Source organism: Pseudochaenichthys georgianus, chromosome 11 (genome assembly GCF_902827115.2).
Source record: "Pseudochaenichthys georgianus chromosome 11, fPseGeo1.2, whole genome shotgun sequence".
NCBI lineage: Eukaryota > Metazoa > Chordata > Actinopteri > Perciformes > Channichthyidae > Pseudochaenichthys > Pseudochaenichthys georgianus.
The window spans coordinates 3,487,633-3,515,552 of NC_047513.1; the positions used below are offsets into that span (position 1 = coordinate 3,487,633).

Genomic DNA, 27,920 nt, shown 5'->3' on the forward strand with positions numbered 1-27,920 from the left:
AAATGAAAATAAAAAGCGATCATGAAAATGTTTCCAACAAATGAATAAAATGATTGTTGACCACTTTTTTGTTCAGATATATCACATATTTGTAACTAAATGAAACATGAATTGAAACCAAACACGGTATAAACTGAGGAGTGACTCTCGTGAGTTTCATTTATTTTCTTCACTCCGCTGGGAAACTGCTCTCATGTCAAGAAGCATCAGATCAGTGCATGCACTGCATCGTCCAATCAGTGAGCGATACACAGTAAGGGGGCGGGGCGAGTGTCTGACGATTTCATCGGAGGATGGACCGGTGGTTCCTCGATCCTCCGGCAGAAATAAGAGCCATGGGACGGTACTCAAGATGGCGCAGACAAATCAACTTCCGGTGGGACCGAGGAGCGAGGAAATGAAAATAGTCGACCTGAGACGGGGCCTAGGTCTTGCCTCTTTGACAACGTTACATTTCATGAAAACCGTTACATCCTGTTTGTGCAGGAGTTACATGCTGCAACGCTTTCTCGACGTTAAGCTGGGTGCGTTTCCCTGGAGTCGCCAGGTATGGTATGATACTGCTGCTCAACAACACACAAGCAAACGAGTGCAAGGCAAGCTGCCTCGAAACATTTGTACGCAGTCAACTACAGAAGCTAATCCAGGGGGTCTAGCTCGGCTCAGAGGAACACATTTGGTACATATATGACAATAACAAACATGTTAAAGAAATACTAGAATTGTATTTTAACGTGCAGATAATGGATACACATCCAGGACGTTGTAATGCAATGCTAGCAACAAGTTTTACAACCTCAAAATTAAATAGTTAAAACTGACAAATGTTTTACAAATGGTATTTAGCATGCAGTACCTTTTGTTTCAAAATACAACAACCCAGTGTCTGTCTAGCTGGGATGAAAGCCATGTGACTTCCGTTTGTGAACACCCAGTTCAGTTTTCAGGTTAAACACTTAAAGTCAGAAAAACGCGAAGCAGTATAGAGTCTTCATGTATTCGTGTTTAATTTAGGGGCAACATTTAGAGATATATGTGTTCCTATGTTGAGAATGATTCCACTCTCCATTGCTCCTCTGACGTCTTCCTGGGCTCAGTTTCCGCTCTGGCGCAGCGAGGACAGGAGGAGGGGCAGCAGGTTGAGAGCGGGCCGATGCTCCTGCGCCCCCAGCGCTACCAGAGCCCCCGCCAGGAGAGACGTTACTGTGGGCAGGACCGGGGGCTGAAGCGGCATCACCTGGAACAGAGACACAGGAAGCTCACATCCATAAACGAAAAGCCTCATCGATAAAAGTGTTCTTTCTCTATTTATAACTACAGATTATGTCTGGCATTTCTTAATTTTTTTTCTTGGCCCTTTACCTTATCAATATTGATTTTTTTTTAAGAATCTTCACTTGATTTGTGACAAATCAGTTCAGTGGTGAAATCTTTCTTCAGATGTGACGGTAAAGGCCCATCGTTCTCCCAAAGATCTGAACAGAGATATGTATGTCTTTTACCTCTTGGAGTGAAACAACTAAATGGGATCACATTTCATCAGTATTGTAACTTTTCCTGAGAGCTTTGGCATTTGTAGAACAGCCAATAGGAACTCTCTCTTTGGAATGATCTGTAATACGGGAAAGTCTACCATCATAGACAATACTGTGTCTCACTTCTGATACTTCCTCTAGTACACTGCCATGTGGTTCACTGTAAACACTTGTGAAGTGTGTGCATTTCAACCATGTAGTGTTGTCTCACAATGCTGCTGTGCCCACACAGGAAGTGACGATCAGCTAGTACTGTGATATTTTAAAATTACATTTTTGCTCAATATTTCCCCAAAAATGTATTGCCTGAAAGAAAGCTTATAAAGATGTAGCTGGTGGTTCTAGATTGTTGGAACTTTCAGGTGAAATATTTATGGAAATAAAAAAGTGGCAGCCCCTGCTCTCAGAACATCCACTAGTTCGCTGCTCACCGTTTCAACTTTATGACAGTGAATGAGTCCATCCGGTCCAATGTAAAAAGTAGAGAATGCATCATATGACCTATAAAAGAAGACATTTGGATGCAATTAAAACCATTGTGACAAAATACTTTAGAATAAGTGTGCTCCTATTGATCGACCACCAATAGTACAACAAAATATTTAGACTTGAGGTGAAAAAATTGAGCTACAGAGTTCATTGCAGAATGTGTGAAAGAGGATTAAGGAGTGAGATATATTGCCTGCAAATAAATGAACAGTGCATGATACCGTCTAATCTCTTGAAGAGGCACAAATAATCAGCAAATATGGCTTCCAACAACCGGTTATCAGCTCCGAAAATCCTGATCGGAGCACTTTTTACATCAAATAAAATACTTACCGAAGACTTATTGCATATTTAATCTGTTAACAGTGATGTACCTGAACACGTTCAATGAACGATCGTTCATGAACGCGTTCCTATTTTGGGCGAACGTGAACGTACTGTATTTCCGCTAGATGAACGTAATTGAGAACGCGTTCATTCTCAGCGCTGTATAACGGCGTTCAAAAGTGCGTTCATTCTCAGCACTGTATTATAACGGCGTTCAAAAGTGTGCCAGATTTCATATGCCTTTCAGCCGAAACCCCAGTTAAAACACACAGTAAACAGGCTTCAAAATAATGCGGAAAACCACCCAATCTGGCAACAGCAAGCTGCCTGTGACGCGTACGCGCCTGTCACCCCTGGCTGTCGCACTAAAATATAAATATACTAAATATATCAGACTCCTCACAACAAACAATGTGGAACCGCGGAACCTGCGAGCATTGAATGAATGAATGAATTAGTATGGACGAAGCCGAGAGCAGCTGGAGCAGCACTCGCTCAGAGTGAGACTCTACGGCAGGGGTGGGGAACCTCCGGCCTCCGGGCCGTATACGGCCCGAGACAATTTGGTACGGCCCTCGAGTATTTATAAACACACGCAAAAAATGAAAGAAATCTAGACCGCAAAAATTAAACAAGCGAGTGCCTGTTTTTCCTGGCCAAGGTCAGGGTCCTTGAACACAACACGAGCCTAACGTGTCATCACGTGGTATATGTCTCGACTGACAGGGGTGCAGTTCTGACGGAGAGCACCAGAACGCCACTCCAGCACTTCAGAAATTGCAGTACCGATAAGTCCATACACATGCCGCAGTTTCTGCGTGTCTGTGTCTTTAGTTGAAAGCCCAGTGGCGATCTGCTCATCTGTCATACTGATCAGACAGTCAATAACTGTGTTGTTATCATTAGCATCTGGTTAGCTAGCTATGCTAACGAATATAAGAAGCTTTTTCTACAACCAGTGAGGTAAAGGCACATCTTTATATGATCATTATAGTTATAAAAAAATAAGAGAATAAAGTAAACAGGTATAAAATACTATATGACAGTTATTAATAAAGAAGAATACAGTTTGAAAGGGGAGTGATTTGTCAAATATCCATAAATTAAAAGAAAATCTGCTTACAGTTGTGTTTGGGTGTTGAGAGATGTGTCCATAGATCTCCTAATGTTGCTCTCAAAGTGCACCAGATTGATGCTTTTAACTTCAACATTTAAAAAAAATCTTCCCAGGGGAGCACGCCACACCCTGCACGTGCATGCATACGCGAGTCATGGTGAGATATCTGGATTAAGAGGTTGCTTTTTCTTTGCACAGAATGAAATGAATGGGCTGTGATTTTAGTTTTTTTAAGCAGAGGTCAATAACTTGTACGGCCCTCTGAGGATATTGTAAAAATTGAAATGGCCCTTGGAGGAAAAAGGTTCCTCACCCCTGCTCTACGGCGTCGCGTATGAGCATTTAAAAGAGTTTTACGTAAAGTCAGTACTGACTCAGATGGAAAAAATCAACGTTTGCCTGTAAACTGTGTCCGCCCGGTTTGAAAAAGCAAGTCCGTACATCGACGACGTCGACAACAAACCTTAAACGGCACATTGAGAATAAGCACACGACTAGCCTTTCACGGTAGTGTGGAGTGGCGAATAAAAAGAGAAGCCAAAACAGATCCACTACCACCCAAATCCCATTAAAATCGTACAGGAGACAAATATAGGCTCGCAGCAACGTATTGAAAAAAGAACTATAAACTATAAATTAGTTCATTTTTGAAACCATGAACTTTAGTTCTACATTTTGAATTATGAACTATGAACTGAACTAGTTCATTTTAAATGTGTGAACTGTGAACTGAACTAGTTCATGTAGAAAGTGAACTTTCCCAACACTGTCTGTTAAGCCCCGAGCCTGTTTTTCAGGTCTCAGGCTCAAAATGACATTCCCAGAACAAATGACCATATCTTCCCTTCTAAAAGGGTTAAATTAATAATCTTTTTTCTCAAAGCAAGGTTACACCTGTGTTGGATGTAGAAGTGTCAGAATCAATATAGATGTTTATTTTAAAGTAAATTCAGATAAACAAATTTAAATGATTGTGTCCGTCCAAAAAAAAAGATTACTTTTAGTGAAAACCACCCTTGAATGATGGGATGGTAGACTAAAAGCTTTAGGAATCCAAACTACAACATATATAATAAGTACCCTGTATCAAGATTGATGCAAAACAAGTGAAATTTGACCTTTTTAGAGAGGTTTAGCAAAAAAACATTTCTGGGGCCATTTTGGGTGGAATTGACCTATTTCTGGCCCCCCTTGCTCGATTTTGCTGATTGACATCTCTTTCTAACCGTCAGAGCCAATGGAATCGAGGGGAACTCCCACATACTCCTTATTTGGTCATTTGTGTGTGTGTGTGTGTGTGTGTGTGTTGGGTGGTGTGTGTGTGTGTGTGTGTGGTGTGTGTGTGTGTGTGTGTGTGTGTGTGTGTGTGTGTGTGTGTGTGTGTGTGTGTGTGTGTGAGACTGCTACATAGCCAAGACCGGAAGCTGCGATAATTCTGGTGGCTACCATTAGCAGCTAACTTTTACTCTCCGAGTTTTACATAAAATAGAATTATGGATTATAAATAACAAAAATTATCACTCAGAAACATTATCAACCTATGGATTAACCGATTCATTCAGCCGCGTTTTTCTCGTTTTAATGCCATTGAACAAGTCTTTTGATCAGATTGACAGCTACGGTGAGACGATCTCCCTAGAAGCTCCTTAAAGGTACGTGTTGTGATGTCTCTGTTTGCTTCCCCTGTCGCGAGTTCGGATCCCTCAGTGATGACTATATACCCAAATAATCTGTGGAACCTCAGCTTTAATCGGATATCTTGTATGTGCAGCTACGATAAGTAATAAGGGTATCTTTTATCTTGAGTTCTGTGCCAAAGTGCGTTAGCATTTTTCGCTCAGGGGTCATTTAGATGCTTCTTATGAGACTTGTGTTTTGTTTTGGTAAAACATTTTTTTTACAAAAAGTTTGTATCGTCAATTAGCTGAGATTATTTCCGTTAATCTGGTATAACACATTAATAAATTCTTAAATATTAAGATCCCCTGAGACTAGGGGTGCAACAACTAATCGACTTAATCGATTAAAATCGATGATCAAATTAGTTGCCAACTAATTCAGTCGTCGATTCGTTGGTGACGTCATCGCGTGTGTTTTACGCGCCGTTAAGCTCCAACGTTATCGGTCTTTTTATCGGTACTGGAGACATTTAAAAAATATGTCATATGTATTATTGCTACATAAACATTATCTCGCAGTCTTAGTGTCGACAACTCGTTTCTAAAATGCAAAAGACAAAAAAAAAATGCGTCTATGGTGTATTTTCGATCTTTCCAATCGAGACGAGATCTCTCTCCCGTCTGTGTGCGAGGGGGCGGGGCGGTCAGTTTACACACACGGTTTATGCTACATGCAGCAACACACGGCGGGGATGTCGGAGAGAAGCGCTCCAAGGTGTGGTTAAATGTTACCCGTCTCTAGGTGGACAATGCTCGTTGCCAATGTGCAATAAGAGTTTAGCATGTAAGGGGCGGTAACACCGAGCAATTTGTCTAAACATTTAGCAAAAGTGACTCCACATCCAGACGGAGGAATGCACCGGGTTCGACTGTCTTTCTAGTAGCTCTGTAGCCCATCCACGAGTAACGTTTCCACGTCAGGTATTATGTATGCTAGCAGCAACACACGGAGGTTAACTACATTATACAAACATGGGTTAATGATTCGAGATAACTGAGTAACTCTTTATTTTGTTAAAGTTTCAGCGTATTCTGTTTACAATTATGTTATCACATTATCCGATTGTTAAAACATTGTTCTTTTTAGTATGTTCGATTGTTATTATGTTCGATTTTATGTTTTTAACAGAAACTTGGACTTGAACAAAATACAGTGCAGCTGTTCTTATCGAATCAACCCCTCCCAACTTTAGTTTTATGAGTCAGGAAAGAATGCATAAGAAAGGGGGGTGGAGTTGCTATTTTGTTCAATGATTCCCTTCAATGCAGGAACACATCGTATGGAAACTTTGATTCTTTGTGAATATGTGGCCCTTCAGCTGAAATGCTCCTCTCGAGCTTGTTCCTAAATATCTATAGACCACCCAAATACTGTGCAAGCTTTTTTGATGATTTTACTGAACTGCTGTCTATAGTGTGTATTGACTTTGACCGTCTAGTCATTGTTGGTGATTTTAACATCCATGTTGACAACCCCCAGGGACAGAGGGGCTAAAGAACTGTTTTTGTGTTCTGATAGCTAGGACTGACTCAGCATGTGACGGAAGCCCACGCACAATAAGGGGCAACACTCTGGACTTAATGATCTCAAAGGGTCTGAATATCTCTGAGGTCGTGGTGACTGATGTTGCACTCTCTGATCATTCCTGTGTTTTCTTTGAGAGCTCTATTTCTGTTCACAAAAATGTTGAAAAAGAGATAACCACAAAGCGATATTTTAACTGAAAATACTAGGGAAATGTTTACTCAGAATTTTTCTTCCACACTTGCCCCTGCTAACATCTCAGTAAATGAGCTAGTAGATCATTTTAATTCAAAATTAAAAATGTTATAGATGCCATTGCTCCAACTAAGGTAAAGGAAGGTCTGGCAAGAAAATATCTCCATGGAGAAAGGCCATGACCGTGCAAAACAGAAAAAGAGAATGTCGAAAAGCTGAACGCAGGTGGCGAAAAAAACCAAATCTCCAGGTTCACTTTGAAATCTATAAAGAGAGACTTTATAATTTGGAATTGAAAAACGCACGGACAATCGTTCTTCTCTGACATCCTTACCAAAAACAAAAACAACGCACGTGCCTTGTTTGCTACCGTCGACCAGACTAACTAACCCCCCAGTGTCAGTAGCCTCTGAATTTCTATCCACAAGGGCGTTGCAATGACTCTGCCTTTTTTCACTGACAACATTCAGAAAATCAGACAAGCAGTCAGTGCCTCTGCATCAGGAACAGCAAATGTGTTGTTCACGTGGGTTTTGCTATCCTGGCTCCAAAATGGTGGCTGTTTTCTTCAAGGTTGTGTCTTCCTGGTCGAATGCTACTTATTGTAAGTCGCTTTGGATAAAAGCGTCAGCTAAATGCAATGTAATGAAATCCTCCTCCTGCATGCCTTGATATTATTCCAACAGGATTTTTTCAAAGATGTTTTGCCTTGCATGGCCTCAGATCTACTTCATATAGTAAACAAATCTCTTCACTCAGGTATTTTTCCACAGGCCCTGAAAACTGCAGCCATTAAACCGCTCTTAAAAAAGAATAATCTAGATGCTCAGTAATGAACAATTACAGGCCCATATCAAACCTCCCATTTCTAGGTAAAATCATTAAAAAAAGTTGTATTTCAACAGTTAAGGTAATTTCTTGCATTTAAATAACTGTTTCGATGTGTTCCAGTCAGGCTTTCGTCCAAACCACAGCACTGAGACTGCTCTTGTAAAGGTCTTTAATGACATCCACTTAAACACAGACAGTGGCAGAACTTCAGTGTTAGTATTATTAGATCTCAGTGCTGCGGTTTGGCACTGTTGACCACAGCATATTATTAGACCGACTGGAAAACTGGGTGGGACTTTCGGAAACAGTTCTAAGTGGCCTTTTATTGTGGCCAGCCGAAGGCCACACCTGTGCAGTAATCATGCTGTCTAATCAGCATCTTGATATGCCACACCTGTGAGGTGGGATGGATTATCTCGGCAAAGGAGAAGTGCTCGCTATCACAGATTTTTTCAGATTTGTGAACAATATTTGAGAGAAATGGTTATTTTGTGTATATAGAAAATGTTTTAGATCTTTGAGTTCATCTCATGAAAATGGGAGCAAAAAAAGTGTTGCGTTTATATTTTTGTTCAGTGTATTTTGAATCAAGTATTCATCTTTATGGTCTTCATTGTTAGTTTCCACATGCCTAAAACACCTCAAGCTAAATCTAAAAGTTTATAGCTAAATAAGAGCGTTTGAATTGTGCAAGGCATAATAGTCCGAATAGTCGATTCATTCATCGATAGATTAATCAATTATCAAATTAGTTGTTGTTGCAGCCCTACCTGAGACAGAGTCATGAAAAAAAAAAAAGAACCCGCCGAGGGGGACCTTGGGGCTTAACAGGTTAATGAAGCGACAGTGAATTTAGATATATTACTGTAAGAGGTATACCTGTACAGTGAGATTGTCTTTGCGGTAGAAGCGCAGCAGCTGGGAGTAGAAGGGCAGGCCGATGATCCTCCAGCGAGCCTTCACTGTGCCATCCTCAGAGTGCTTAGTGAGCTTCAGCACCTCCAGCCGGGCCTTGGAAGTAGTAACACACACACAGGACGCGCCCACAGGGAGAGGGTCAGCTGGTACACCAGGAGGGCCTCTACAACACACAGCAAACAGGGGCACAGAGGAATGACCAACACAGTGGAGACATATATACAGCCATTGTGTAGTAACCAAACTGCAGGAGCAGCATCACCTGGTTTTGGTATTGATGAGTCCGTTGATGAATTCCAAATCGTTGGAGTACATGGTGTAATCGTGATGCTTCGAAAAGAAACTTGGAAGCTGCAAAACAATAAGAAGGTATGGTTTAAATGAGTCACCGTGTCGGTACTTTAACAATTTCATCTAACATATTCAGCTTTTAATTAACCGTCTTCATTCCTTCACCCAAACAATGCTAGTGAATTGTCAACGGGGGGGGGAGAGAAACGGTGGACCTCTGTCGCGCAACTTCAATTATACCGTTTAAAAACATAAAAAATGAAGGGCGCTGCCGGCTGTCAATGGTCCTTGCCGATCCTTACAGATTCTACAGATGGCCAGTCCGCCCCTGGCATAGGCTATCGTTAACTGGGAGCCAAAACTGAGTGGGCGGCTTATCCAAACGCACCTGCTATCGTAGTTCAGGTATGTTTGATACATGTGATACATCCATTCCTGTTTATGTGTCTTCTCGCAATTATCACTGGCCCGGTGTATCTCGTAATCGATATAACCGGCCTGCTCTCGTCTATCCCACATGCTCCACTGAGATCCAACATCTAGTTTCAGGCGGCCTGTGGAACTGCCAGTCAGCTGTTCCTAAGGCTGACTTCATCTCTGGCTACGCTTCCCTGCAGTCTCTGGATTTCCTTGCTCTCACTGAGACGTGGATTACTCCATCCAACACATACACCCCAGCAGCTCTCTCCACAGCATATTCCTTCTCTCATACACCCAGACCCACTGGCAGAGGAGGGGGCACTGGTCTCCTGCTCTCTCCCAAATGGAGCTTTTCTCTCTTCGAGCTACCTAACTTCACTCCTTCCACCTTTGAATTCCATGCCGTCACAGTAACCCATCCTATACAATGAACCATTGTTGTTCTCTACCGTCCACCAGGCGCCTTGGGGGACTTCTTGGAGGAATTAGATCATCTCCTCTCACACATCCCTGAAACTGGTCCTCCCGCCTGTACTTCTCGGAGACTTCAACCTCCAGACAGGGAAGATAGACGAACTAACATCTCTGTTCACCGCCTTTGCTTTCTCACTGTCTCCTTCCCCACCAACTCATAAAGCTGGCAATGTCCTTGATCTCATATTCTCAAGGAACTGCTCTACTTCTAACCTCTCTGTAAACCCGCTCCACACATCCGATCACTTCTTCATTTCATTCTCTCTACCCCTTTCCAAACATAACAAACTAATCTCTTCTCATCCTGCACCTGTCCGCCGTAACCTTCGTTCCCTCTCCCCCTCTACCTTTGCCTCATCGGTGCTCTCAGCCCTCCCTTCCTCTGACTCGTTCCAACTCCTGCCTCCAAACTCTGCTGCAGAAAACTCTCCTCTCTACTCTCTCATCCTCTCTGGACTCTCTCTGTCCTCTCACATCTCGGCAGGCTCGTCAGTCCCCTCCTGCTCCCTGGCTAAATGACGCACTGCGTGCTAATAGAAACCGTCCATCGGGCAGCAGAGCGGAAATGGTGGAAATCCCAAACACCCATGACGACCCTCCTAACCTATCAGGCTCTCCTCTCCTCTTTCTCTGCTTCGATCTCTCAGGCAAAAAGCACTTTCTTTCAAGATAAGATCCAATCTTCCTATTCCAAAAAACTATTTTCCATCTTCGCCACCCTCCTGGACCCTCCCAAAGCCCCTTCCCCCTCCTCCCTTCTGTCAAGCGACTTTGTTAACCACTTTGAAAAAAGGTTGATGATATTCGCTCTTCTTTTTCTGACTCACCTTTACTCACCGCTGGGTCACCAGACCCTCCTTTCACCCACACACTGACCTCCTTTTCCCCTCTCTCTCCAAGTGAGGTTCTTACCCTCATTACCTCTGCCCGCCCTACCACCTGTCCTCTGGACCCTATCCCTTCAAACCTCCTTCAGACTATCGCTCCTGATATTCTACCGTTTCTCACCCATTTCATCAACACTTCTCTAACTTCTGGTCACTTTCCAAACAGTCTCAAGGAGGCAAGAGCAAACCCTCTCCTAAAGAAACCCACTCTCAACCCGTCAGATGTTATAAACTACAGGCCTGTCTCTCTCCTCCCGTTCCTGTGACACTTGAACGCGCTGTCTTTAGACAACTCTCCTGCCATCTCCATCAGAAACAACCTTCGGGATCTGCACCAGTCTGGTTTCAAGGCAGGTCACTCCACAGAAACTGCCCTCCTTGCTGGTCACTGAGGAACTGAACACTGCTAAAGCAGCCTCCCTCTCCTCTGTCATCATCCTTCTGGACCCGTCTGCTGCATTCGACACGGTGAACCATCAGATCCTCCTTCGCACTCTCCAAGAACTTGGAGTTTCAGGCTCTGCACTTTCCCTCCTCACCTCATACCTCAAAGACCGCACCTACAGGGTTTACTTGGAGAGGTTCCGAGTCCGACCCTTGTCAATTAACTACAGGGGTCCCTCAGGGCTCTGTTCTTGGTCCCCTCCTCTTCTCCTTGTACACAAACTCGCTCGGATCAGTCATTAGCCCGCATGGTTTTTCATACCACTGCTACGATGACGGACACCAATTAATTCTGTCCTTTCCCGCTCAGAGACCCAGGTCGTCGCACGCAATCTCTGCTTGTCTAGCTGACATCTCTCAGTGGATGTCTGATCATCACCTCAAGCTCAACCTTGACAAGACTGAACTGCTTTTCCTTTCCGGGAAAAGATTGTCCCACTCTTGACCTAACAATCAACATCGGCACCTCTGTTGTTTCCCCGACTCAGACTGCAAGGAATCTGGGTGTGATCCTAGATAACAACCTGTCCTTCACTGCAAACATCGCTGCTACAACCCGCTGCTGCAGATACACGCTTTACAACATCAGGAGGATGCGTCCCCAGCTGACCCAGAAAGCGACGCAGGTTCTGGTCCAGGCTCTCATCATCTCACGCCTAGACTACTGCAACTCCCTCCTGGCTGGTCTACCTGCATGTGCCATCCGACCTCTGCAGCTCATCCAGAATGCAGCGGCTCGCCTGGTCTTCAACCTTCCTAAATTCTCCCACACCACTCCGCTCCTCCGCTCCCTTCACTGGCTTCCAGTAACTGCTAGAATCCACTTCAAGACAATGGTACTTGCGTACCATGCTGCGAATGGATCTGGCCCTTCCTACATCCAGGACATGGTTAAACCGTACACCCCAGCACGTGCACTCCGCTCTGCATCAACCAAACGGCTCACTGTACCATCGCTGTGAAGGGGACCCAAGTTCCCATCAGCAAAAACACGGGGGTTTGCTATCCTGGCTCCAAAATGGTGGAATGAGCTCCCCATTGACATCAGGACAGCAGAAAGCTTACACACCTTCCGGCGCAGACTGAAAACTAATCTCTTTCTACTTCCACTTCGAGCGATAGAACTATTAACAAAGCACGTATATACTAATAAAGGGCTGGCTTATCTAAAGCCAGTTGAGTAGCACTTGAAATGTTTTTGCTCTATGAAGCCTGATGTACTTATATTATTCTGTTTTTCTTCAATTTTGTATTTTGTTGGTCGAACGCACTTATTGTAAGTCGCTTTGGATAAAAGCGTCAGCTAAATGCAATGTAATAATTAGGGCTGTCAAGTTAACACGTTAACTAATTATTTTAACGCGATTAACGCATGTGTATTTTTTTTTTCCTCGGCCGCCCCATAGTTTCAGAGCGCATCGAGTTTAAATACCATCTGCTGACAGCCCTGCTCCTGCCGCCCGCTTGTGGCATACCACACTTCCACGCTCACCGGCAGCACCGACTGGCCATCGGGAGGACCGGGAGGGTGTGTGTATGTATGGCCCGAGCGAGCGAGAGAGACTTACGTGCATTGTTGTTGTTAGCATCTGTTGCTAGCTAGCTGCGCTAACGATATAAGGAGCTGTTTAAAAATGAAAAACAGATGAGCGACTTTTTTTTTCACACACAACACACACACACACACACACACACACACACACACATCATCACACACACACCACACACACACACACACACACACCACATACATCACACACACACACACACAACACACACACACACACACACACACACACACACACACACACACACACACACACACACACACACACCACACACACACACACGACACACACACACCACACACACACACGCACACATCCACACACACACACACACACACACCACACACCACACACCACACACCTACACACACCACACACACACACACACAGCACACACACACACACACACACACACACACACACACACACACACACCACACACACACACCCAACACACACACCACACACACACACACACACACTATTGTATGAGAGAGGTTGTTGTGTTTAATATTCATGAGAATATTTGTCATTGTTCAAATGATAATAAACATTAGCATACGCATATTTGTCCACTCATATGTTGATAAGAGTATTAAAAAAAATATCCTCTAAGGTACATATAGAACAGATAAAAAATGTGCGTTTAATTTGCGATTAATCGCGATTAACTATGCACAATCATGCGATTAAATATTTAATCGACTGACAGCCCTAGTAATAATGTAATGTGAATGATGAAGCAATGATTCCTCAGTGGAGAAAGCCGAGTCATGCTTCAGGCAGAGCCGTGAATGCTGGTGCGCTCATGAATGGCCATAAATTACGTGACACAACTACTTGTCAAAAACCCATGTTCAAACTATTCAAACATCTATTTTTGGCACTTTAAGACCATGACACTGTGTCTTACGGCCCGTCCACACTACAGCGTCGAAAACTCCAATCTGCCCATTCACTTTCAATGGGGTGACGTCACGTTGCCTCGCTTTTTCGCCGAACTGAATTGTGGGTAGCAGAGCGGTCCGTCTATTGGTTATGTGGTCCTTGGTATGAAAAAGTTTGAGAAACACTGCTCTATCAGATAGACGGTTCGGCCACACGAGGCCGACATGGAAACGCATACAACGATAACGGGGGTAGTTCTGCAAACGAAACGCTCTGGGGGTGCAAACGGCTCCGTGTTTATGCCTATACGATCATTTCCTGATAACGATGACACAATAGCCCCAGTGTTTCGAGCCAGGTCCCGGTATCTCGCAGGACAGTGCACCCAGCAGGAGCTTCCAGCTAGATTTGATCGATATGGACATAAACGCGAGTGAAGTCTAATCGGACAGGAGAGGAGACACGCAGCTCTGCATGATAACCTGCAGCTCCGCCCGCTGTGATGGAGCGATGAGCGGAACAAAACACACACTTCAAGTTAGATCATCACCCTTAGCTATTTTAATTACCTCTCAAAGTACCTAAACTAGTTATAAATTAGGGCTGTCAAACGTTTTACATTTTTTTAATCAGATGAATCACAGCTTACAAATGTATTAATCATGATTAATCACCATTCGAACTATGTCCAAAATATGCCATTTATTTATGTATATTGTTGTGGGAATGGAAAGATAAATGAAAGAAGGCGGATATATCCATTTAACATACAGTATCTATGTTTATTATAAAAAATGTCTGCGTTTCAAAATGAAAGACAGCCCACACACCTATCAATCATCAAACCGTGGGGTCTTAATTCATTACGTGTTGATTTCTATCAATGGGGGAGTACTTCAGGAAAGTCAACAGAGAGGGGGGGGGGGGGGGCACAGTTCCGTTGTACAGACCGACGTTAACAGCAGCCCTGTCTGTGTGCACACGGAGACCGACTCTGTCGTCCGGTGATCTAACCGCCTTCTGGAAAAGCTTCACAAGTACGTCGGTACGCAAATGCGCTTTGTGACACAAGTGACGGTACGCATTTCAGATTACGCCATAACCTGCGTACCAGTTATGTGCACCCCTGTACTACAGCAAAAGTATTCGTCGGGACTTCCTGCAACAACACCACGCTGTTATCAAAGATGTTCTATTGAGAAGACGATCACTACGTGACAAACGTTTTCAAAACCGTGGCTACGGAAATCAATCTTACTAACTGCTGTCTGTGCAATTTACTCCGTGCGAGTTGGCAGACTTTATTTTGCTTACTTTAACATCATTCCAACAGCCATACCCTGGCGCTGCCACTGGTGGCAGGTATGGGGCGGGACATTCTGCACATGCGTTAAATGCGGTAAATATTTTAACGCAATTAGTTCAAAAAATTAATTACCGCCGTTAACGCGATAATTTTGACAGCACTATTATAAATATGTTTATTTTTACTGTCGGGTCACTCATTACTGGATCAGCCAGCTGCATGAGACCACGGATACTGACTGGCGAAACCCCACCTCTACTGCTAAATCCAGCGGGGAGAATAAACAGAAGGGCACCCATGGCAACCATGTACAAGAAGTCTTCTTTGCTGCTTTTGGTGTATTTTGTGGCCGAAGTACAGTGCCACTTACAGGCCCGGCATATGTACTACAGCGTCTCCAGCGCTTTCGAGCAGTCTCGTGCTGAAGTACAGTGCCACTTACAGGCCTGGCATATGTACTACAGCTTCTCCAGCGCTTTCGAGCGGTCTCATGTGAACGGACACGTTTTTGGTGCCTGTTGCGTGTGGACGGAAGACTTTTTTGATAACGATTTCAGGCAGTTTGCGTTATCGTCCTTGTGTGGCTCCAGCCTAAGGGAACTCAGGTCAGACACAGTTACTATGTTTAACTGTCATAGTTCGTGGTTTGTATAAGTATTATCTTGTTAGTTTGGATTTATAAGGCTTGAAGTTAATACGTTAATAGTATAGTGATTATAACGGAAAAAAACATTTAATGAGAATATAAATGTAAGTTTAATATTAGGTCTAGAACAGACGTTTTTTTTAAAGTGTCCAGTCACTTTATAGCAAAAGCTTTGTGGATTGTACCTGCTTTTGATACATGTGGCATAAAAGTCAATTTTGTTTTTTACTACAACTACATTGGATACACACCTGTATGCCATGACAAAAGACTAACATTTGGTTCCATCTCTGATTTCGAAGCTGATTGGATGCCTGGTTTGTTTATGTGATTTAACGGTAGTGCATACAAACTCCTATCTGCACTGCACAAGGTAGTCCGGCTTTAGTTTCATGGTTTGAATTCACCTACTGGTTTTTCAAATCTCTAATCTTTTAAATCTTAAAAAAGGATTCCCTTATAGAAGCACATTTACTATTATTTTGTTAATGGGATTGTTAAAATCTTGAGATTGGCAATGAAGTGAATTTTTTGCAGAAACAAGTCCTATAAGTCTGCTTTTATTGCACCAGCGTCTTGCTTTGTGCTGCACAATTTGACTCAGTGGTGGTTTGTGGAGGTGGGTAGGAGAATGTGGTTGGTCACAAGCAACTAGCATTAATATAAGTGTTCTTAAGACCTCTAAAACCAAAACATCCTTTAACATGAATTTAACTAAATAAAATCTAACTTTACCAAAAGTCTGTACTGAATTGGGAAAGAGGGCGGTAGTTACGCTGCTCCTGTTGAGCTGGTTTCTTTAAACGACTCAATGACTGTGAAGGAGGCTGTGGCACAGTGGGTAAGTGCATTTGTGTTCGGATCAGGGGAGCACAGGTTCAAACCCCACTGCAGTCAGCATGTCGTTGTGTCCCTGAGACACCCCAAATTGCTGCTGTGGAGATTGCCCACAGTATTGAGTATGTCAGTCGCTTTGGATAAAAGCGTCTAACAACTAACATGTAATGTGAAGCAGGCCGCTGGGTCTGTGAATGCTTTGGCTGATCTTGTTCTATGATTGTGTTGTAGGGGTGTAACGGTATACGTATTGGTACCGAAATTATTCTGTATGGGCCCTTCGGGTTCGGTACGTGTGTACCGAACGAATATAACGGTAAACGTAAAAAATTGAGAACGTGAACAACAACTTTTTTGGAAGTAATCTCAGGTGCTGCGTCGCAGCATTCAGAGTAATTTGCTCACATTGGGTTCAACGCGTCATAGAGCGAGCAAGTCATTTCATTGGACGAGAGGCATACTATGAGAGCTGGTCACAGGGATGCGTTCAAATGTAGTCAGTAATTTGAGGAACTCTCGAAATGGCGAACGCAGATAAAGATAAGCCCGAAAATCCTCCAGCATCATTGAAGTCTCCGGTTTGGGAACATTTTGGTTTCGCAGTTACGTACAAGGATGACGGACAAAGACAGGTGGACCGAACCAAAGCTGTTTGTCAGCATCGTTCAACTAACATTGGTTACGCGGCTGGCAATACATCAAACTTGCACACTCATTTAAAAAAGGCATCACCCGAACGTGAATATCACCGGTACCAAAAGAAAAAAGACTGAAGTGCAAACCCAACTCCCGCTAGCATGTAAGCCTCCACCACTCGCAACAAGTTCAGACCGAGCCCAAGCTATTACAAACGCCAAATATCCTTGTGTTGCCATGTTAGCAAAGCACTACCTGGCTGTATCTGCTACCTCTGTCCCTAGAGAGGGTGTTCTCCACAGCAGGAGACATTGCTAGTGCCAGCAGATCTGCCCTTTCGGCAAGCAATGTGGACAAGTTCATCTTTCTTTAAAAAAACCTGAAAATACAATGACAAGCAAGTCATAATGTCAAACTGGCTGCTTAGGTGCTAGTACAGTTCAGTTCAATTACAGATTATTTAAGTTCATCGAAATGCTGCACCTTAATGTTTATTTTATTATATTTTGTATTTATTTGAGTGAATACATTATTCACAGTTTAATAATAATTAAAAAACCCCCAAAAATATTTTATGTTTTGTGATCATTTTTTCGTACCGAACCGAACCGTGACCTAAAAACTGAGGTACGTACCGAACCGAAATGTTTGTGAACCGTTACACCCCACTGTGTCAGTGACTTTGCTGTTACCTATCTTGGGCCAGGACTCTCTTAAAGAAGAGAAAAGTATCCAAAAAGTGCTCTGCGCAACTTTAATTAACTTATCCAGACTCATTTTCTATTTTGTGTCTCTTTGTTTCTTCTCTCCTTCACCCTCCTGCCTGTGACCCTGAAACTGATCTCAATGCATCATCTTGAAGGACATTGAATTCCTGAAATGCATTTAGAGGAGAGATGGCATGCTTGGGGAGCTATGAGCACAGATGTATTCTTTGCAGACGTCTTTTTGGCATCTGAGATCAACAAGAGGCCTCACAGTGAACAGGTGGTGCAGCTGAGCTGCAGGTGTTCTTGTCATGCTTGTCAGTTAACTAAGAGATCAACTGACAAGCACCCTCCTTCTCAGGTCAGCTGATCAACTGCTCCTGAATGTGCCCGAAATGGAGTCAAAGCTCAGAGCCCCTCAGGCCCTTAAACCGTGGAGCGATCTGGCCCAGCACATCAGACAAGCCTATACACTTTTACTTAATAGCAGTTATTATCTTATTTTTACCTTTCATTTGTATTTTTTTTATTTTTGTGGTAGTTTGTAAGCTGAGCTTTGTGATTTTTATATTTTATTTATTCCATTTCTCTGTACAGCACTTTGGTCTGAAGGTTTTAAAGTGCTTTACAAATAAAGCTGTATTGCGTTGTGTTGTGTTGTGAGGAAAGGACTGGAGGATCAATAAACAGTCTTACCTCTATCCTCAGTCTTTCATACATCAAGGCCAGCTGCCTCTCTCCTTCACTGTCTCTCTCAGTGTGCTCCCCCTCTGCTCTCTCTGATTGGCTGTACAGAGAGCTGTGAGGCTGCAAAGAGAGCACCACAAGCTTGTTTTCAAGTCCAATATCCTCCATAGTTTTCAGGCCGCAGCCAGGCGCCGGCTCCGTGCCCGGGCAGTGGAAACAGTAAAACTGAGAGCCATACATAAAGGGAGCAGGACACCGCTCGGCTTCAAACAGGCTCCTGAAACAACCATGTTCTCTCTCTATAGCAGCGCCGTTTCTCTTGAAGCAGTCAACGCTGATGTCGTCCTCCCGGCTGCCGTCCACCGTGGTCAACGGGAAGGAGAACTCAGAGGGGGGGTGAAGCCCAGGAGCGAGGAGGTTTAGTTTATTGTGGGCAAACAGCGGGACCTCCAGCAGGGTGTGGAGGCTGTGGGACTCCCCCTGCCGCACCAGCACACACACGCTGAGGGCCCCCTCCCACTCCTCCTCTCCGTCAGCCCCTGAAAGAGGCTGGCTGGCATGGTGGAACGGGTGCGACAATACGGGCTGCTTAATGTTCTGATATCTCAGGCTGTTGGGGGGCGCCAGGGCCCATGATGCACTGCTCAGGGGGCGTGTCTGACGGATCCAGTGCCAGTCGACTGCCTGGAGGAGAAGGACAGGGAGAGATCATATTTTACATTCAATTCTATAAGAAAAACACCTCAAATCTCCCACGATTGTGAGAAATGTTATTATTAAAACATTAAGGAATATAATTGTTAATATAATTATAGACAGACAAAAAGGCAGGACAAATATCAGCTTAATTTCTGTTTGTCCGGCACACAGGACATCTTTTAAAAATCTCCATCAATATCTCTTTCGGAATAACATGCAATATATACTTCCACTTTTACTACTGTTACCTGGCTGCTATCAAACTACTTGATACACGCGACACTTATTATTATTTTTTTATAGTATTACTGGTCTTTTTGGTTGTCCACCTGGATGTATATTTTTGTACATTTCTATTTGTGTAATTTCTATCTTTAATATTTGTATATATCTGGCTCTTCACTTTTGCTGTAACCATGTAAATGTCCCCTCTGTGGGATGAATAAAGGTGATCCGATTTGTTTATATCATTTTGTTTCTGGATGATCTGACTTGCAGACTCCATGGTTCAGGGAAAATTGTAGTTATGGGTTATCAGGCGTCATTCAGTAAAAATCACTGTCAATTTCTAATACCATTATATAATGATAATGGATATCTTTCATTGGGTGATAGATTTCCGTTATCACATTGTTGGCTATAACCCTAACCCGTCTCTCACTGCCCGATTATCGGGGCCGATATTCCGCATTTGACCGATCATCGGTATCGGCTTTTTTTTTATCAAATTGCCGATAAAACTTTGGCTCTGATGCGGCCGATTCTCTGGCTGCAGTCAGCACTGTGTACACGAGCAATGTCCCGCCCACAGCGCTACCTGATAGGCTATTACTGAAGTGTCAATCAACACTGAAGATTTTCCGGGCGGGAGCCAGTCAGAGAGGAGGGACCTTCTCAGATTACAGGCATGTGCGAAGAACGCAGACACAGACAGAGGCAAGCAGCAACGTTGAGCGGCAGAGCCATACATGTGTTTCGAAGGTAAGTCAGTTGAAAGCCGAAGTGCAATAAACATCCCTATCCCCTATGCTGAAGTTGCAAAAACACGATCTTATGATCCAATTCTATCAGTTTCCCAGTTACACAGGGCCGCGGGAAGTCAGTCAGAGTTGGGGGTACGTGCAGCGTCTCGCAGCGGAGTCTGTGGTGCGGAGGGGGGGGGGCTGTGAGTGGAGCCTCGCAGTTTTTCAGGTTGATATGCGAAGCTCATTAGCTAGCCAACATGTATCTAGCAAATGTTTAGCAAAATATTAGAAGTGAGGCTACTAGACTAAGGTGACCAGATTTTCAAAATTAAAACCGGGGACATTTTGAGGTCAAAATGCGGTCAAAATATCACTAACATATCCAATTTTCTTCACTGTTAATGAAAAAAGGGGGACAATTCTGGTTCAATTTAATTTGAAGATTTTAACTGTTGGATACAAACAGAAGGACGATAGCTCATATATGAGACTTCCAAGGTATTTTATTTTGAAACTCTACATCAGATTGTCCAGATTCTCTCGGAGTGATTAGATGGGGTGTCCTGCCATCACCCTGGAGTGAAATAAGTCTTTGATAATTTGACAGTTTTTTATTTATTCTTGTATTAAAAGTTAAACATAAGGACGATAGCCCATATGTGAGATTTTAAAAGTATTTTATTTTGAAACTCTACATCAGATTGTCCTGATTTTCTCTGATTGACTAGATGGGGTCTCCTGCTATCACCCTGAAGTGAAATAAGTATTGGATTGACTTCGAATGACTCTTTGATTATGGACGGTTTCCATTACATAATAATCAAAATATAGATGGACAATAGATCTAATTTGAGATTTTAAACAGCATACATTTTAAATTGTGCTTCAGAAAGTAATGTTATTTTAGGAGTGTTGTGAGATGGTGTCAACATCAATTGAAATGAGTCACTCATTGCAAATGTCCGATATGTCTTCATAACTGTATCCTTACATTTTACATTCACTCAGTTATGATGTGGGAGTTATACGTAGTTTGTTTTACATTATTATTGATCACATTATATAGTACATATTTCTTAATTTAAGCTCCAGTATACATGAATATGTTTGGTGTGTTTTTTAGTTATATTTGTTATTGACCGAGTAAACGCTTTTATTTTGAAGGCAGTTTTTACAGGCCTCCAACGTAATGCATAGGATATTCGCGCACCGCAATTCAACGTGCGGGCTGGCTTGACCAGTCTGTTTACCCAGTGTTTCCTGACATTAAACGTTTTATTTCACCTTGCTATGTGTTTTTAACGTATATTAAAAAAACGGGGACATTTCCGGGGACAGTTTCAACCGGGGACAGGCCAATACAAACGGGGACTGTCCCCGGAAAACGGGGACGTCTGGTCACCCTATACTAGACTAACGTTAGGACTCTACTGTAATAGCCTCACTTTTAATAGTTTGCAAAACATTAGCTAGCACTAGTGTTTTGCAGTTGCTAGCAGCTTATTGGGATTTTATGCTAGACAGACAGGCATTGGTTTGATATAATAAATTAAGCATTATTGTTAGTTAAGCATGTCAGCCTGCTTTTAACTCTCGGCCTCTCTCTAACTCATTGCAGATGACTGCACTAAAGAAAAGGGCACAGAGAGGAAACCAGTTGTAATATGTTTAAAAGTTCATTAAACATAATATATGCTTACATGCATTTCAAAGAAGTTGTGTTGGAGTTTGTGTTATTCTACATTTTGACACTAAGATTTTCTGATTTTACTGCAAATGTATATCGGTTCCAAATATCGGTTATCGGTCTCCTTGATTACTAATAATCGGTATCAGCCTTGAAAAAGCAATATCGGTCGATCCCTAATTGTAACGTTCAGTTTTCTCTGTCTGCATCTTTAATGAGGTGAAAATATGAATGTACTTATTATTGGTATAAAAACAACACATTTTTAACAACGGTCATTGACTTCATGTTGATTTTTAAAATGTATTTGTGTCAGTGCATCCTGCTGCTGTCTTAATGCCCTTGAGTCCCATCCGGATTTATTTTCGTTTCCTGAAATGTATTTGACTGTTCCTGACATTTTGGATCAGAGGATCATTTTAACTGATTAATGCACATGTTGCTGGTTAAACTAACTATTCCAACTGTATTGTAGAAAGCACTCGGCGACTTTCATTAAAAGGCATATTTCAGGACAATACAGGCTGTATTATTTGCACAACTACCCTGTTTAAAAAAAAAAAACTGAATAACGATGAAAGTAACTACATTATTAGTCAAATGGCTTCTACATCGTAACTCACATATGAAATGGAAGAGAGGATCATAGAGAGATTACCTGACAGAGACTCCAGCTATGTTTCCCGGCGGCTTGCCTCCTGCCGTGGCTGCGGACACAACCCACCCAGAAGGCAACCCCCCCTCTGCTCACAGCCATTCACCACAGGAGCAGGGGCCAGCTGACCATCACACAGAGCAGCAGAGACATCAGGAATACACAAACAGAGGCAAACTAATCACTCGTGACAACTCCCGCTCAATACAGCCACACACCTGAGGAAGAGAAGAGAACATATAGTAACAGCCAGTCCTTCACAGAGAGACTGGTTAGCAGTGTTGAAATCATGTTCTTCTGACCTTCAAATGCTACCAAATAGTCATTTGATATCCGCAAGAGATTTTTGACTAACGATCAGAATCATGGCTGCATGACTAATAATCATTCATTGATCAAGCTGAAATGCAAAATAGAGTGGTGCAGTGACGAGTTAGCATCACAAGGGCTCCCTCGACACAAAGCACATGTGTCCATTATGAGACATAGCAGAAAATAAGATCTATGGCAAATACATTTAAATGACACTTCAGCAGGATAATCTCCACATATTAACACCACTTTTATGATTGGAGGCATGATGACGTCTTTATGACAAATAGACATTCACCAGTGTGGTATTTACTCACACATTTTATCGTAGAGGAAAACGTGAAAATCTGTTAAGCTTGTGTTCAAAAATCTTTGAGACAGGGGAATGGAAGTGGAAAAACTTATTTCTGGGTTTTAGGACTCATTCCCGCATTACTCCAAAATGTAAGAAAGGCAACAGGCCACTAGTGACGCATTTCCACTGCAGGGCCTCGTACGGTTTAGTTAGGCCTTGGTAGGCCAGGCTCACTTTATGCTGCGTTTCCATTACAGTTTAGGAACTGGGGTAGTAACTATAGTAACGCAGTGTAGGCGGAGCCGTGACATCATCTTCAATGCGAACCACAAAACCAACATCAGCCGTTAGCCGTTAGCACTCAGAGCTCACAGCTCCTCATATCTGTTCAGAAACTAGACAAAAGTTAAACAAGTACAAACCACAGACTGCCTGTGTCATGGCGAATGCAGTCGCTGCTTTATTTATGTCTGTATGCCGTTGCTGTGAGTGTGGACGGTCGGAGCATATACTGCGGTAGCTTAGACGATCTCCATTTAGAAAACAAGCATTTTAACCTGTTAAGCCCTGAGCCTGTTTTCCAGGTCTCAGGATCGAAAATGACATTTCCAGAACAAATGTCCATATCTTCCCTTCTAAAAGGGGACAATTAATAATCTTTCTTCTCAAAGCAATGATAAACCTGTGAGTTGGATGCAGAAGAGTCAGAATCAATATAGATTTTTTTTATTTGAAAGTAAATTCAGATTGAATATAGTAAAAAACAAAATTTAAATTATAGTGTCCGTCTAAAGAAACCATTACTTATAGTGAAAACCACCCTTGAATGATGGGTTAGTAGACTAAAAGCTTTAGGAATCCAAACTATAAAATAAATACCCTGTATCCAGATTGATGCAAAACAAGTGAAATCTGACCTTTTTAGAGAGATCTAGCACAAAAAAACACTTCTGGGGTCATTTGGGTGGATTTGACCTATCTCTGGCCCCCCTTGGTCGATTTTGACGATTGACATCTCTTTTTAACCGCTAGAGCCAATAGAATCGAGAGAAAGTTCCACACACACACACACACACGTTACCAAATAAGGAGTGAGAGTGACGCGTAGCAAAAACCGGAAGCTGCACTAAACTCTGGTGGCTACCATTAGCAGCTAATATTTATTCACCGATTTTTGCATACAAATGGAATGTCGTCAATAATTGTTTCAAAGTGACAGACACATTGGATTAGCTATGGATTAACCTTCAGCCGCGTTGTTTCTCGTTGTAATGCCATTGAACACGACTTTTGATCAGAATAACAGCTAAGGTGAGCATATCTCCGTGTTTTGCTACCTAAAGCTACGTCGTGTGTTGTCTGTATTTGCTTCCCCTGTCGCGAGTTCTAATCGCTCAGTGATGATACTTATATATATATATATTTCTATAATCTGTAGAATCTCAGGATGTTAGCTAAGCTTGTTTGTGGCCAATAAGTATATCGATCGATTTATACCTAGAGTTTTGTGCTAAGTGCGTTAGCATGTTTTCGTTCAGGGCTCATTTAGACCCTTCTTGTGAGACTTGTGTTTTGTTTCGGTAAAAAAGGTTCGTATCATCAGTTAGCGGAGTTTCTTCCCGTTAGGAGGATATGACACTTTCATAGATTTTTAAATATTAAGAAGCCCTGAGACACAGTGTCGTGAAAAAAATAAATAAAGGCCCGCCGGGGGGGCCGTCTGTCTGCACACTTGTCAAAGCATTAATTCATGGTTTTCACTAACCAGTATGTTGTTACTTCGGCATCATTTTGAAATGTGTATTACAATTAAATCACGGTCAAATGTGTTCATTTTGTTGTAGTTGTAGCCCCCTTGCCAGCGATTCTCTCACTAGTTTAGCATATTCAGCCCGGTTGTTGGCCAGGAAAGAACCTGGATTTTGGAGAGCCAGAAAAACTGTGAAAAAGTACCCGTTAGCCGGAACTACCCCTAATGGAAACGTAACAAAAAACGGACCGGGTTTGGCACGGCACGCTTAAAACGTGCTACAGTGGAAATGCGCTGCAGTGGAAATGCGGCATAACAATACCTTCAGAGGGTTTTTCACTACATGCAACATATTATACCGTTTTTTTATCCATTGATGGGTTTTTTTATATTATAGAACTATGTGCAGCTTTAAAGAGAGAAGGTCATGGTATCCATATGGAAAATAAAAAGTCTAGCCGATGGATTTCTCCCTGACCTGGGTCTTTTACTCAGCTTTCAGAGACTGTGCCAGGAGCACATGACCTGCAGCAGACCACACGTTTATAATCAGTGTCTCCATGGTGAATGAGACCAATTAACAGACAGGATGCCATTATAAAAAGGAACATTTTACAGACTGTGTACTTCAAATTGGAATGAAAGAAAGTGAAAAGGAGTAGAACTCTTCTCAGTGAATACTCCTCTGGGTTGTAACACCTTGTTTAGCAAAGTTGTTTGAAGACACAGCTTAATAACTTTTGAAGGGCATGCTGCGGTTAATGTCATTTGAGAGAATAAACAATAACTCATCTAAAATAACCCAGACTGTGAGTAATAATTTAAATAAGGAATTAACCTTACTAAATAAAGTACATTTACTAAAGTACTGTACTTTACTTACTTTGTACTTCTAACCCATTACAATTCAGAGGTAAATCCGGTGCTTCTACTCCACAACACTTACTTACCTTTATTTACTCTGCACATGTGAAATATAATCAAGTGTTAAATCAGACTTTAGTTCCACCTGGAGTAAATCCACCAGCTACCCTGCAGTCTACAAAGCCATTCAAACTAGCTGCACCTTTACCAGCTTTGAGAACACTTTCATGATCAATCATTATAAAACATATCATATATATTATTCTGAAATGGACCAATCTGCACAATGACTACTTTTACAGTTGGTACTTTAAATATATTTTGATGATAACACTTTTTTACCTGATTAACATTTTGAATGCAGGACTTGTAACAGAGCATTCCTACACTCTGGTACTTCTACTTCCACTCAAGTAAAACATCTGAGTACTTCTTCCACCTCTGCTAAATATAAACTAGACAATAAGCTAGTGCTGGTCATTTCTAGATATTTCTACACGAATGATGACAGTGTGAATGAAGACTATTTGGTGACAGAACAACATAACACCTTATCATTATTGTAAACTTAGTAATACATTGAACTACAAGGAACATATTGTTTTACATAAACCCAGTCATTTTTATTTTGCAAATCAACATTAACGTTACAGTTGAAACAGCTACATTGTAAGTGTCTACTAACCCTTTTAGTCGCATATGAATTATCCCAAAATGTCTTGGACTCGAGATATGTTCCCGTTAACCGTTGACACTACCTTAAAAGCTTCTAATGCTGGCTGCCTAACTTGACAGCCAATACCATTGGCTGCTAGCTTGCTAGGCTAACTATTTACTAGCTAATAGCAACCTAGCCACCGGCTCGTCAACCGAACCTGAAGCTTTACCACACTGACCCCCGCTGCAGTCAGTGCAGCTGCGGTGCTCCTCCAGGTTTGGACAGTATTCATGAATATACAGAAAGCAAAAGGTAGCCAACTTACGCAAATGTCATTCCTGTGAGTGTCCTTGCCTGTGGTCCTTGCCGGCCAAACACGCCTCACGCACCCTGTCGTAATGCTGCGTTCACCGACGTAGGAAATACCAGGACTGCCTTTTACTGCCTTTTTAATTTTCTTCTTTCGTTATTACTTTTTGTTGCAAAACAAGTGCAGTTACTAACTAACACTAGACTAGACAAACAGTAAAGGAGTATCAGGGGTGCATTAAAATTAAGGCTTACATGAACTGAATTGAAACACTGTCCATTAGTTGATTAATAAACAAGACATTCAAGTCAAAGTTTTAGGCATTTTCATTTGTAGCACGCTGTAAATATGGAATGAACACATGCAATGTGGAAACACACACATAGGTTTATTCTCAATACTCATAACAGTATCAGACACAATGACTTTACTGAGAGTGAAGATGACTTGAACATAGAATGGCACTGAAGACAAAATACAGTATATTGCATTTACCTCTTCCTCTAACTCTCTCTCCAATATTGGCCTCCATTGTTGTGCACAACAAAGTGTTCAAGCTCAGGTTTCTAAGTGATATCATTTTTAACATGTGCATTCTGGGTGTAGGGTTAGTAGGGCTAACCCATATCTGTTCAATAGATGAAAGGCAACTTGATAATAATTGTGCCAAAAGTACCAGTTTGTGTCTTGGTAATTGCACAAAGCTGTAATAGGCCACAAATAATCACATTTTTCTAAAAACACAGCAGCAAAACCTATTTTATCCACCCCAAAATGAAGGCCCATCTGAAAAAAATTGCTATTTTTAGCATTAAATAATGTACACTTAAACTGATATAGCTTTTTTGGTGGAGAAAATAAATGTTGCTTTTGCCCACGTCCTCGGCAGCACATGGCTCTGCTGTGCCGGGGCTCCTGTATGTTTCTCCACACGACTACTGTAGGTAGTACACTGATTATGGATATACACCACACACTACCCCACTTCAAAAGACCAGAACTATCCCCTTAAGGGCAGCTGTTGATGTTCACAACAACAACAAACGCATGCAGATGGTTGTAGTCTGTAGCCAGACAGTGGCAGATCTGGCCGTGGTGGAGCATGGTGGTGGACAGGGGCGGACTGGGGGGAAAAAGTGGCCCGGGGATTAATTGACAGACAGGCCCACTTAATGCGCAGCATGTATCGCGGCATGTATCGCGGCATGTATCGGTCTCACATTGGACTGTGAGCCATAGGGTTCAAGTCCCCGACCAGACCTATTTGGAGTGTGGACTTCTACTTGGAGAGGTCCCAGTTTACCTCCTGCCCTGCCGT

General features: G+C 42.4%; 1 protein-coding gene across 1 annotated transcript; it reads right to left on the reverse strand.

Moving 5' to 3' along the window:
* Positions 1–983: 983 nt before the first annotated feature.
* c11h6orf136 (chromosome 11 C6orf136 homolog) lies at positions 984–26,706 on the reverse strand. The gene is given in 6 exon segments (XM_034094407.1): positions 984–1,237; positions 1,967–2,054; positions 8,591–8,967; positions 18,417–19,091; positions 22,417–22,631; positions 26,618–26,706. Coding segments are annotated over 5 exon segments (1,383 nt in total). The 5' UTR covers positions 22,516–22,631; positions 26,618–26,706; the 3' UTR covers positions 984–1,093.
* Positions 26,707–27,920: the final 1,214 nt, after the last annotated feature.